A 12,516-nucleotide genomic window follows, 5' to 3' on the forward strand; every position below is an offset into this window, starting at 1 on the left:
TGTCGCGGCACATGAAATGCTGAAACGTCTCTCAGTATATCTAGTCGTTATAGGTCACACGTAATATTATTCCCGAGAAGCAAGACACTCTTGGTCAGTGGTAGAGGTGATTTGGGCTTCTCGGAGTTTCGTTCTCACTGAGAAAGCTCGATCTCAGTAGTGGAGCTTGCTGCAGGTCTGTTTTGATACACGGTACCTTCATGCATTGATGCGACATTCTTTCCGTATAGGGAGATGATCTGAGGGTAAGGTAGAGCCTGGATTGTGCGAATACACCGAGTCCGTGATCGAGCCTTCAAGCAGGGTCAAGCTTGAAAACAACTCGGATCAAGGAGCATCAAACTAATGTAACGCACATTACAAAAGGGTGTCATTTCCCGCCTCTGAAGTAGTCAACTCACACACACTTCCATTCAAATTGGCTCTTTCCCCATCTATATTACAATATACCATGAACAAACCTCAGCAGACCGTCCTTATCGTTGGCGGCAGTGTCGCCGGTCTCACCCTCGCCAATATGCTCGAGAAGTTTGGCGTGCACTACATTGTGTTGGAAGGATACGATGAGATTGCACCACAAGTTGGCGCGAGTATTGGCCTTTTGTCAAATGGGCTGAGAATTCTTGACTAGTTGGGATGTGCGGATCAAGTCATGTCTTTGATCGACAGGCCTATACGAGATTCATACCTTCGAAACCCGGATGGATCGCTCATCAAGCACTATAGTGGGATTCGTGAGGGCGAAGTCGAAAGATATGACTGACTGCCCCGGTACGACTGTTTCGCTGACACCATTTTCTTTAGATATGGCTACCATACCAGTTTCATCGACAGACAGATGTTCTTGGAGATTTTATACAACAACTTGAAACGAAAAGCGTCGGTGCTATCTGGCCAGAGAGCTGTGTCAGTCAAGATACTCGACCATGGCGTCGAGGTTACAACAAGCATAGGTGAAGTCTACCGGGGTGACGTCCTCATTGGCGCCGATGGAATCCATAGCACTGGGCGAAAAGAGATGTGGCGCATTGGCAATGAGTTGTCTCCTGGTTATTTTCCTGTGGATGAATGGTCGAGTAAGTTTCTTGGTCCCTCAGCTGATATCACCGCGATTGTAATGGTTTTCTGACCAACCTTTCTTTCATCCAGCGGTACCCTGCCATTATCGATGCATTTTTGGCATCTCAAGTCCTATTGAAGCGCTCCTAGGAGGGATACACTATGTGCACAATCACAACCTTTCCTATCTAGTCCTTACGGGGCTGGGCGGGAGGGTGTATTGGTTCCTCTTTGTCAAGCTGCCTGTTCCGCTTTACGGCAATGACATCCCGAGATACACCAAAGATGATGAAGCTCGGCTCGCGCAAGAGCACGCACTTGATCAAGTCACGACGACTGTTCAGTTTGGTCACATCTATGAAGCTAGGACAAGCTCTACACTCACTCCACTCCACGAGCATGTATTTCAGCAGTGGCACTTTAGCCACATCATGACCATTGGCGACGCGGCCCATAAGGTAGGACGCCCAATACCAAAGCTCACGTTGTGTTGTTCTAACCATCGTCGCCGTGAAGTTCCATCCGTTGACTGGATACGGAGGCAATGCTGCCATTGAAACGGCTGCTGCTCTGGTGAATCATTTGCTTTCAAATAGAAATCTGAACTGGAGCGACTCGGAGATAAACGCTGCCTTTAGCGCTGCACAAAATGACCGTCATGATCGCGCGTCATGGCTTGTCGCAGACGCTCACGAGTACCAGCAGAGGCATGCCTTGACGACGCCTCTGTGGAGGATATTGGCGCGGATACTTCCCCTCTTCATCAATGGCGACGCCGTCTTTCACGTCTTAGGGCAAAAGTATGTCGGTGCCAGCCGACTAGACCGTCTTCCTGTTGTGAAGCGACAACATGCAGTCCCATATGACGATGAGCTTCCCGATAAGCCGCTGCGCCCGGTCTGGCTTTTAACTGGCCTTGGAGTGATTACACAGGGAATATTGTATCGAGTATCCAACAAACTATTACTGCCCTTGCAAGTTCCTACCACGTTTGAGGGAGCTCCCCTAAGGGATCACTACACTGGCATAGGATCGGTGGACAAGATTCTGACGGTTCTCGTCTCTGTCTTCGGTGTTTCTCTCGCAGGACACAACAAGGCCAGACTGGTCCAATTGGTGTCTTTTACCCCCCTACTGTTGTCAACCACCCTCGACTGGACCATTGAAGCTTATCGAGCCGGTGCCAAAGGACTCCTAACCTCCCTGTAAGTCACGAATCAAGTATCAAGGAGGCCTCAGAACTGGCTCCTTTTGCCACCAGGCCTGTACAAATGATGATGAACAACCAGCTAACCTCGCTATCAACCAGGCCAACTCTATTTGGGACCGTGTATTAGTTACTGGGCATTGGTCGGATCTCGCCACTGTATCATTTGATCTCTGTATTCGAGCACGCTTTCAGGGGGTCCTTGGACACAGTTATTGGTCATCCAGTTACCAAAGAAGTTGCTGACGCTGTGATTCCTGGCCTAGGCTTTGGCTACATCCTCCCTACTGCCCTCATGTTGGGGCCATTCGAGAATAAGGATACCTGGCAGAAGTTTGTCGTCTTGTGGCAGCCGTTCCCCATTTATGTTGGTGTCCTTGTCGCAGGGGTTTCGACTGTCTTCCGTAGGCAGAAAACCACGGCGACAGTGAGCGGGCTCAAGATGAAACAGCGCCAAGCCAGTGATAGGCCGAGCAAGCAAGACAAGGCCACACAATCAACTCTCAAACTGGTTTACGCGGGTGGAGCGGCAGCAACCGCACTTGTCCATCTCTGGGCCGTGTGTCGCATTCTTTCCAGCTCCGACCTGAGCTTCTCTGCGGTTTTTGGGAATCCCAGCTTCTTCCTCCCTGGGAGTCATGCTTCCACTCCGAAAGACGATGTTCTTCTTTTCTTCCAGAGAGACATGCTCTTGAACGCCGCTACCGTCCTCGCTCATAACGTCTTTCGCATTCTTCATCTGCGAAGCTTGGGGTATGTCACCACTAAGCAGGCAGTGGCGGCTTCTCTTGTTACAGTGGTTGCACAACCGGCCGTTGGACCAGCTGCCGCCCATATCGGTTTCCTGGGCTGGAGGGAGGACGTCTTTACGAAGGTTCAGCGACGGATCAGTGCTTGCAACTAGGGCAATGCGTGTATGTGTATGTAGTTAGACGAAGTTCGAGCCGCCCAGAACAGAGTAAGGCTCTTTGTACATAGGTAATATATGAATGTTTATTTCAACTACCCCCATCTCAATGCATCAACTCAACATCAACCAACAATCGCATTATGGGTGGCCGCGTTAGTCTTGATAGAACTGCCCAGGCGGCGGATGTCGGTTCCATTAGCAAGCCCCTCGAGGACGAAGCTGTCGTTGTGAGTTCGTCGACAGCCAAGCCGAAGACTCGTTCACTCTGGGTGGCATGGCACTACACGTATCAAACTTTTGTTTCAAAATCCAGGCAATGCCCCAAGTACTTGATCACTATGAAGTTCCGTATAGGTAAACTTATGTACAAAGGCTCTCGGCGCACTAGATTCAACCTAGTTGGCAAGCCCCAACCCACCTACTGACAATTCGTCATGCCAACATGAAGCCTAACCTATGAAACCTGGATAGTGTTCCCGCTCGCAGTGCCTATGTTGAGTTGAACAATAGGCCGCTTCTCCCACATCTTCTTCATCTCGCCGCGATCCACGTTATGACTTGATACCCCAAACACACCAGTTGCGAAGATTACTGATTCTGTCGGTGTTTTCGTCTCATTCAGCGTAGCAGACCTGATGTTGTATCTAACGGAAGGAATGAAAGTCCTCTGTGTGATCAAGTTGGTGTTCGGGTCGGCTTCGATCAGCAACGATTCGCCTTTTTGCTTGGTTTCAACCGTAGGGCTAGCGGCAGCTACATCGGGTGTGATGTGCACAGCGCCGCTGGATCCAGCATGGGAAATCATCAGAATGCTCGATGAGTCGGAAAAGCAGCCATTCGTCACGTCGCCAGGGGCATCTTTCGGTACATGGTAGCCGGTGGCGGACAGGGCAGATATTGCGAAAGAGGCATCAACCAGTTGGATTCCCTCTGAACAAGGAACAGTTCTCAAGCAATCGAGGCCCGTTACTTTGTGCGACCGAATATGCCACCCCGGGAAGTGCGGAGTCAATGGGACGAGAATGGTCTCAATCTCCATGCCAAGCTGTTTGAAAGGCCTCCAGACACTGGATATTGCAGGGACCTTGTGTAAGTCTCCATGGGAGCGAACGAAAGCAGTTTGAAGTCTGACATCGAAGGGCCGCCACCGGACTTTCCACGTCTCTCCATCATCCAAGCTGATGGAAAGTGTACTGTCTGGCGCCAGTTGGTGTAGTTCTGGGCCTGAAGGTACACTGAATCCGAATGCGGAGGAGTAGGCGAACTTGCCGTACTTGGCTTCTCTGGCCTTGAATTTTCTGGTCGTCATTTGTCCTGATGATAGGAGGTAGTGGTGTTCATGAGAATTGCAGAGAATATGATGAGCAGGCCAGATAGCCTGAAGAGGGTTTGGATGCCCAACTTGAGGCTGTTTGCTCAGACTCAACTTCGCCATGGGATGGGGCTCCTCTTCGCAGGTCCAGAAAGGGTGGCCTTCAGGCAAGCCAAGGACGATGAAACTCTTCAAACACCAATACACGGACTGTCTTGAGTTGTAGTCCTCGCACAAGTACATATTGGGATAAGCAAACCCAATGGTCATGGTACCATCAGAATTGAAAATCTCCGGTTTCTTTGACCACCATCGTAGGTGCCGCATAAGCATGCCCTTGATGGAACCTAGGCTTCCCACGGGACTAGAGAGCTGGACATCGACGAGAGCGAGGGCTGCCCAGAAAGCTCCGAATGCGAATCGGTAGGTCAAACTGCGGCCAAATGGTATAGCGGCGCCTTGTCTCAGGTTAGATGTTCAGATCAAGCTTAGGAAGATAGCAGTGGGAGGGTTGAGTACCATTGACATCAAAGTACCTCCAATATTGGGAAGCAAACTCGGCTGCTTGTTGTCGATATCTCTGGACCCTTTCTTCATCCCTTTTAGCAAACCGAATGTAGAGCAATTGCGCAAACTGGATGGCGAAACTTCCGGAATAGTAATCTGCTTGTTTTCTCTCGTCCCCCCAGACGCCATCAGAGGACCAGCCCTGGCCGAGGTAGAATTCATCAAGTAATGCAAAGTCCTCATCCACCATATGCGTCACCTCGTGTCTTGGTACTCCAAGAGCCTCGACCAGCGCTAGATTAACGAGAACTCGAAACCACCGCCAGTTGTTACGCGGCATGGAATGATTATTGATCTGCTGCAACCATTTTGTGAGGTTCAGTGTCGACTCTCGACCCAAAAGACGCATCATGGCCCCTGGAACGGTCAACAGCGCAAACGCAATCGACTCCATCTCAACCATGCGTTGGTCAGAAGGCCCGATATCACCCCAATACTCAGAGCTGGAAGGGTCCACGCCAGCTTGGATACCCTGAATCCAGCTGTGAGCCTCACCGATGCTGGGGTTTCCGTCGTCGGATTCGTCGTCTAAAAGAGCTTGAATAGCCCACAAGGGGCGGGCGAACCCCTCCAGTTGGGCGGCAACATCGTCAAAAGCTGGAGCTGTAGAAGGAAACAGCTTGACACGGGCTCTAGCTGGAGATCTGTATGACCCAAGCGGTTGTATGAGGGCGGTGGCTGCTCGGACAAGGTCAGAGCGCTCCCGGAATGGGTTATCAGTGAAGCCAACAAGCCCGGTCATGGCAGTACAATGTAGGGAAGCCGAGGAAGATACTTAGAAGAGTAGCAAAGAATAAGTTTATCACTCCAAGGTGGCAAAGGAATCATCAAAAATAATCATGAAGCACGGGTGAAGTCATTCGGGGCTCGGGCTATGTCTGTCCGAGCCACTGACGTGGTGTTCAATGAGACTCTAGGCGATGTCGCACAGTTGGGGGATTACTTGGACTGAATCATAAGGCGATCGGTTGAAGACGTCTGATTATCTCTTCCATTCAGTTATTCAAGGTCTGTGGCAAAATCAACATCGCTACCTGTTTCTTGGATGGCAGTATTGAGAGCGAAGAGGATTGCGGGGGTTCGGCACCTCGGGGCAATTCAAGCGGACGACGGATAAATGGACCCGGTGCCCCCTCAAGTCCTTTATCGTTCCTCCGAAACAACATGACAAACGTTCACTGACCTTGAACCACGTGGATATCCGCTTATCTTACGAAAGGCCAATGGATAATGACGGGCCAAACGCCTCCACTCGCACCGACGAGCCCACCGGAGGAGGCCCCGATACGAGCCTCGCCTGCAACTGCTGCCGAAAACGCAAGCTTCGATGCTCGAGGGAGGCTCCAACCTGCGAGAACTGTCGCAAAACAGGTGGGTCATTGGCCTCTTTGCAGGTCTCACGGTATCTGACGCGCCCAGGGTATGAATGTGTTTATGAGTCGAAGCGTTCCAAGCCTGGGATGAAGACCGGGGCAATCGAGAACCTACACAGAAGGCTTGGTAAATATTGCGTGATGCACGGGATCACTAACTTAAGCTAACAGATAGAACTAGACGTATTGGAACGGTCTGTCTCGAGGCAACAGGAAGCTCTCAACAACCTGCAATCTGAAGCGAATTCTGGCGGTGACACAAGTTCTCATCAGGGACAGACCGCAACTGGCCACAGCATCCTGTTGTCCCTCGCTCAAGAGATATGCAAGCTCAGCGGGCAATCACCAAAGTCCTCGTCGGTGCCGGAAGGCAGCGATGTCTCTCGCAAACGGCGTCGAATCAGCAGTGATGTTGGACATCAACATGTTGATAGACACAATGCCCCGTCTCTGCCCGATAATAGCGTCTTGGAACAGATCATCAGTGCCTACTTCACCCACATACATCCATGGATCCCGATGATTCATGAGGCTCGATTTCGCAGACGAATCCAAGATGATACAGGGAAAGACACTTTGCATCTGGTCCTGCAGGCAATGGTTCTTGTCGCATCACGATATGTCTCGAGCAAGGTCATCGCGGATAGGGCAATGACATTCGCCGGGGACCAAGAAGACTTCAGGGATTGGATTGTGGCCAAAGCTACGAAGAGCATGTCAGTTGAGAACCTGCAAGCACTTATTATTATCTGCTTCAACGATGCAAGTGTACATTCCTTAGCTGCTCCACCCGACATACTGACCTCGCCCTAGATCGGCAATGGTGAAGCATCGCAAGCATGGTCACTCGTCGGCGCCTTGACCCGAATCGTCGAGTACCTGCAATTGACAATCGAGGACGATGAAGTTGATCGATCCTCCTTTTCGCAGCCCTATATCTCCTTGTCTTCCCCACAGGGTTGGACCGAGGCTGAAGAGCGAAGGAGGGTGTTTTGGTGCGTCTTCAACTTGGACCGCTTCTGCTCTGTGACAACGGGTTGGAACACTAGTCTCACCTCTGATGATGTCAATCGTCGTCTGCCATGCGATGGAATAACCTGGAGAAAGGAGGATCCCGTTTCTACCCCTTACTTTGGCATCTGGGATAAATCTGCCGCACGCATCGGAAACCCCATCGCGTTCCTCCCTGCACATCCAATCCTGTCGCAGGCTGGTGCAGACGATGAGGGTCGCACCCCATCTGAGGCAGGAACATCACCAGGAGCAGCATCTGCCGTCGACATGTCAACCGTGGGCGCTTTTGCCTACTGCATCGAGGCCACAGAGTCTTTGAGTAGAGTTACGAGCTATTTCCTCCAGCAGAGGGTCAACACCAAAGACCAGAAGGACCTGAGTAGCTGGCTGACACGGTTCAAGGAGCTCGATGTCCGCTTGGTGCACTGGAAGATGCTGCTCCCGAGGAAGTGGAAGGTCAACATTACGCAGCAATCGTCGAGGATGGATCCGAATCTGACCCTGGCCCATGTCACACACAACGCATCCATGATTCTTCTTCACCAGCCTATCGCCTTTCCTCCGCTGAATTGGCCTTTCCGGACCAGGTTGCCGAGTCTCTGCAGCGTCGATACGTGCCAGGCGGCTGCGGTCGAGATTGCGACTATCACGGATCATTACCTCAACAACTTGGCCGAGATGGGCCCTCTCAATAATCAATTCGCCTTTTGCGTGTATATTGCTGCCAGAGTTCTTCTTCTATACTGGCGTTATAGCTCGATCGATTGCCTGTCGCCCGAGTTCTGGCTGTTGATCCAGAGCCTGGAGGCCATGTCAAAACGATGGGCCGGACTTGTTGGTCCTCAAGACAATTTGGCTTCCAAGTATTCCGCAACCCTTATTCAGCTACATGCTCAGTGCACCCAGGATGAATCATTCGCGATCAGCATTCCAGCATATACCACCGAAGTAAAGCATTCAAAGGTACCTCTACAGACCCCATCTGGAGGCCTGGACAGGCGCCAATGGTTGCGGAATGAGGCTCCAAATGTTCCAAGCCCACAGTTACGGACTACTTATAGCGCTACAGAGCTGGTGTCTCAGTACACGCCGGTCAACATTTCCTCCAATGCTATTTCTCTGGGCCATTCAACCGAGCCGTATAGCGGCGGCTCGGGCAGCGGCGGGGAGCTAGGGATGATATCACAGATGTTGTTTGATGCGCAATTTGCCGACATGGACAGGGTGATTAGCTTCGACGACGGCATGTTTGAAGGGGGCGGTGACATGTGACGGGAGAGCAACCCTCTTCAATAGGGTATCCAGATCTACCTAGCCAATGTGGTAATTTGACGGGGGAGTTTTCATGCTATCTACGCTCCTTTGCATCTCGACAGCCTGGACTCCTTTTTCCTATTGATGACAGTGATGCCTCTAAGAGAACTCATTGTTACGATTATCGTCAATAACGGTTCCAAAAGAGGCCATCATTGTAATCTTTACACGCACTCATCGGCAGACCAGGTTAATGATGAGGTTTCCTGTGAGGAACAGGCGGTACGTAAGCACAGGAAATTTGCAAACCATGCGAGGACATGCATTCCAATAGTTATATCAACAACGTAGGCTTTCTTTCTGGCGTAAGGATAATGGTCTGCTTCCAACGACCCATTGATGAGAATTGCTACATTCTTGTCGGCTGAGTGTAGGATGGCACCAAGTCGTCCTTTACTCAGGAATGGAGAAGCGGGTCAATCGAACGTGGTTTGGTAAGCGGGCCCAAAGATAAAGCGGCGGGGTTATGAAATTAATCCGACTGCATAAATTCTGGATGATATGATTATGAGCAGCCCATATTGTTTACTGAACACGGTTGCACCCTTCCGCCGGAGCGGTTCCCTTTGATGAGTAACGTGCATCTACGACATTCTGGCACTTGGAGGAATGCCTTGCTGCATGCTGTCAGCATGATAACTCAGCTGCCATCAGAATTTTCACCCCATTGACTGACTAAATACAGAAGCGAATCCGAACTGAGAGGTAAAAATATAGACCCCAGAGAACTACGAGAAAGACACAAAATCAACATTTGCTACTGCCTCACATCTCATTATTCACACAAGCTACTCGATACCAAGTCGCATATCTTTTTCCCACACAATGGCTTCCCCTTTTAAGAATATCCTGATCATTGGAGCCACAGGCTCTATTGGTTCTGTTGTTCTCGAAGCACTCGTCAAGGAACCCACTTTCGTTGTTACTGCTCTGCAGCGATCCTCGTCCAAGGGGAAACTCCCTTCCGGTCTTAAGACCATCACCGTTGATGATTCCTACCCCTCTGAGGCCCTGGTTAGCGCTTTCTCTGGGCAGGATGCCATTATCAACTGCATGACGTCGCTCGCCGTCGGCGAACAACTGCGATTCATCGATGCGGCCGTTGCGGCCAAAGTCAGACGTTATGTTTCGTCTGAGTATGGCCTCAACAACAACAAGCCTGAAGCAAGAGCGCTCAACTCGGTCTTTCGTGAGAAGGGCGAGATCCAGGATTACCTTCGCTCCAAGGAATCGACTGGCCTCGAATGGATGGCCATTGCTTGCGGCATGTGGCTCAAGTGGAGTGCGCAGCACGACTTTCTGGGAATGCACATCAAGGAAAAGAAATTTGTGGTCTGGGACGATGGCGAAGGTTGGTTCAGTACCACAACTGAGGAGAATACCGCTCTTGCCCTGGTCAATGCCCTTGCAAAGAAATGGGACGAAACAAGGAACCAGGTGGTATGGCTCAGCGACTTTGCCATTACCCAGAACATGTTGCTTGCGGCTATTGAGCGTATCAGCGGTCAGGAATACACCACTGAAAAGATCGATACTCTCCGCGTCATAGAGGAAAAGCAGGCGGCCGTGGCTTCTGGAGACCCATACGCCGTATATGCCCTTATCGAGACTGGTTTTGTCACTGGCAAGTTCGGGGGTCACCTGGAGAAAGAGGGGCTGATCATGAATGAGCTTTTGGGTCTTCCAAAGAAGTCTCTGGATGAAGTTGTCAAGGCTGCTCTGGAGGCTGTTCAGGGAGCCTAATAGTATAGCCTGCCTACTCAATTGCTCCATCATCTTCTGAAAGCTAGGGCCGTAGATATAGACCATAACTAGGATCTACACATGAAAATCAATCCTCGCTCTACTAGAAACACCCCCAGGTTACAAGACCAAGGCTCATGAAGTGCGCTCAGCGGGCCAACACTGGGAGAAAGTGAGCGTGGAATAATATACTTTGAGGCCTATCTAGACACAGTTTTAGGTGACGCCTATGGGTTGACAAAGACAGACTTGTGATGAAGATTGATTTGATTGCCTAGTATAGTGATACTTATACGTTGGGCAGTTAGCAAATAATTAATCATACTCCCGTGAGTTATCTGAGTAGAACCTATGAGTTACTACTACCACCTAAGCTAAACTACCTGGGTCACATAGGTCCTCCCCCTTGCTAGATCATTCTCCTTAGGTACACTACTTGGAAAAGAGCTTTCCTGTCAGCTTTACAACAAATGCACCACGTTCAATGGTGTTGATAAAGATGTAACCCGACTTAAAGAACGCGTAAGAGGACCAGGTTCCGACAAAAGCGACCGCGCCACCGCCGGGCAAGTCGTCATCCTCGGGATAGATGTCAAACCAAGCAGCTTCATACACACCAGCTCCGGTTGGATCCTCGGGGATAGAGCGACCATCCAGGACACGCAGACCAGCACCGTAGTGCGACTGGTAAATGAAGTTGTCAATGACATACTGGTTGTGGTCGATGGACTTGGTGGGATGCTTGAAGAAGCCCGTTTGCTTGGGGTTCTCCAGGTCTCTAATGTCCCAAATGAACGTCACTGGGAAGCCATCACCACCAGGGCCGTTACCGTTCTGCTCATCGAGCTCATCGTCTAGAACCAGGAACTCTTGGTTCTGGGTGTCCAGAACCCAACCTTGGTGGGTATAGGAGGCACCCTCGTAAGAGATACGAGAGATGATGTTGGTGACATTGGCCTTGTCAGTAACGTCATAAATGGTGAGGGTGTCCTCGTTGTAGCCGTAGCAAATATCACGACCCTGGTAACGCTCGTCGGGTCCACGGTAGACGAGGCACTGAGCATCGTGCACGTAGCCGTCGCCCTTTGCACAGCCAAGCGACTCCGGGTTAGCCGGGTCGGTGAGATCGAAGAAGTTAAGACCCGACAAGCAGTTAGGGTCGGTTCTGGGCTGAGCGCCCACAGCGACACCATACTTGAGCTCCTCGTTGACCACAACATTGTGAGCACGACCAAGAGGTAGGAGCGCGCTGAAGTGACTAGTGAGGTCCTTCTTGGCGTCGAAGATGACCGGCTTGGCCGGGTCAATGTCAAGAAGCTTCTCAAGGTCAAAGATCTGAACGCCATGACCAACGGCCTCGGATCCGATAACGACATAGTTCTTGTATGTGCGGATCTCGCGCCACTGAGATGGCTCAGAGTACTGGGGAAGACGGCCAAGATAGATGAGCTTGCCCTTCTTGTCGATTTCCGCAAAGGCGGTACCATCATACTGGCCAATGGCAACGAACTCGCGGCCATCATCAGAGGTCCAACCCCACGACGAAGAGCCACGTCCTCCCGTGCTGCCAAGAGCAGCATGGCTCAGAAATGAGTGGAGATCAGCCTAGGGCAAAGTCAGAATATGTGATCTCGATGCAAGAAGACATGAGTCTCAACTCACGTTGTGGCATGCAAAGGTGTTGTTGCGATCACCCTTGATAGCCTCTGCAAAGCCGTCAACACAGCGTGCGTAGCCTAGCTTTGGGTATTTTTCGCTCTGGAAAGCTCCAGCCTCTTCCTGGCGAGCCCACTCCTCCTAGATGTGGTGTTAGATGTCGGCCATCGGTGTCAAGGGCAGGGATATAACATGCATTCTTGAGGGCCATGAGGTTGTTGTGCACAACTCCCGAGTCATAGAGTCTCGCTGCCTTGGCCTCATCTGGCTTGATCTCCTTTGCACTGGAGAGCGAGATCAGGGTAGCCAAGGCCCCCAGACCAACCGCAGCACGAACCATCTTGAGATTTGAAAAGATAGA

The 12,516-nt window shown here is 51.0% G+C and overlaps 5 protein-coding genes across 5 annotated transcripts; 3 read left to right on the forward strand and 2 right to left on the reverse strand.

Annotated features, from left to right (window-relative positions):
- Positions 1 to 451: 451 nt before the first annotated feature.
- Positions 452 to 3,170, forward strand: MRS44_000024 (uncharacterized protein; the record flags this gene model as incomplete). The annotated part of the gene is made up of 5 exons (XM_065623952.1): positions 452 to 590; positions 879 to 1,076; positions 1,252 to 1,517; positions 1,576 to 2,264; positions 2,462 to 3,170. 5 exons carry the CDS (start codon positions 452 to 454, stop codon positions 3,168 to 3,170), a joined length of 2,001 nt encoding a protein of 666 aa, XP_065479607.1.
- A 460-nt stretch (positions 3,171 to 3,630) lies between these two features.
- Positions 3,631 to 5,797, reverse strand: MRS44_000025 (uncharacterized protein; the record flags this gene model as incomplete). Its single annotated transcript, XM_065623956.1, has 2 exons — positions 3,631 to 4,951; positions 5,025 to 5,797. The coding sequence occupies 2 exons, from the start codon at positions 5,795 to 5,797 to the stop codon at positions 3,631 to 3,633; spliced, it is 2,094 nt and encodes a 697-aa protein (XP_065479608.1).
- Positions 5,798 to 6,285: 488 nt separating this feature from the next.
- Positions 6,286 to 8,714, forward strand: MRS44_000026 (uncharacterized protein; the record flags this gene model as incomplete). Its single annotated transcript, XM_065623964.1, has 3 exons — positions 6,286 to 6,426; positions 6,600 to 7,196; positions 7,242 to 8,714. The coding sequence occupies 3 exons, from the start codon at positions 6,286 to 6,288 to the stop codon at positions 8,712 to 8,714; spliced, it is 2,211 nt and encodes a 736-aa protein (XP_065479609.1).
- Positions 8,715 to 9,581: 867 nt separating this feature from the next.
- MRS44_000027 (uncharacterized protein) lies at positions 9,582 to 10,499 on the forward strand (the record flags this gene model as incomplete). Its single annotated transcript, XM_046279597.2, has 1 exon — positions 9,582 to 10,499. The coding sequence occupies one exon, from the start codon at positions 9,582 to 9,584 to the stop codon at positions 10,497 to 10,499; it is 918 nt and encodes a 305-aa protein (XP_046129856.1).
- Positions 10,500 to 10,931: 432 nt separating this feature from the next.
- Positions 10,932 to 12,495, reverse strand: MRS44_000028 (uncharacterized protein; the record flags this gene model as incomplete). The annotated part of the gene is made up of 3 exons (XM_065623972.1): positions 10,932 to 12,104; positions 12,162 to 12,296; positions 12,382 to 12,495. The coding sequence occupies 3 exons, from the start codon at positions 12,493 to 12,495 to the stop codon at positions 10,932 to 10,934; spliced, it is 1,422 nt and encodes a 473-aa protein (XP_065479610.1).
- Between the last annotated feature and the right edge of the window lie 21 nt (positions 12,496 to 12,516).

The sequence above is a fragment of the Fusarium solani genome (genome assembly GCF_023522795.1).
Source record: "Fusarium solani strain SB1 chromosome Unknown bctg00000000, whole genome shotgun sequence".
NCBI lineage: Eukaryota > Fungi > Ascomycota > Sordariomycetes > Hypocreales > Nectriaceae > Fusarium > Fusarium solani.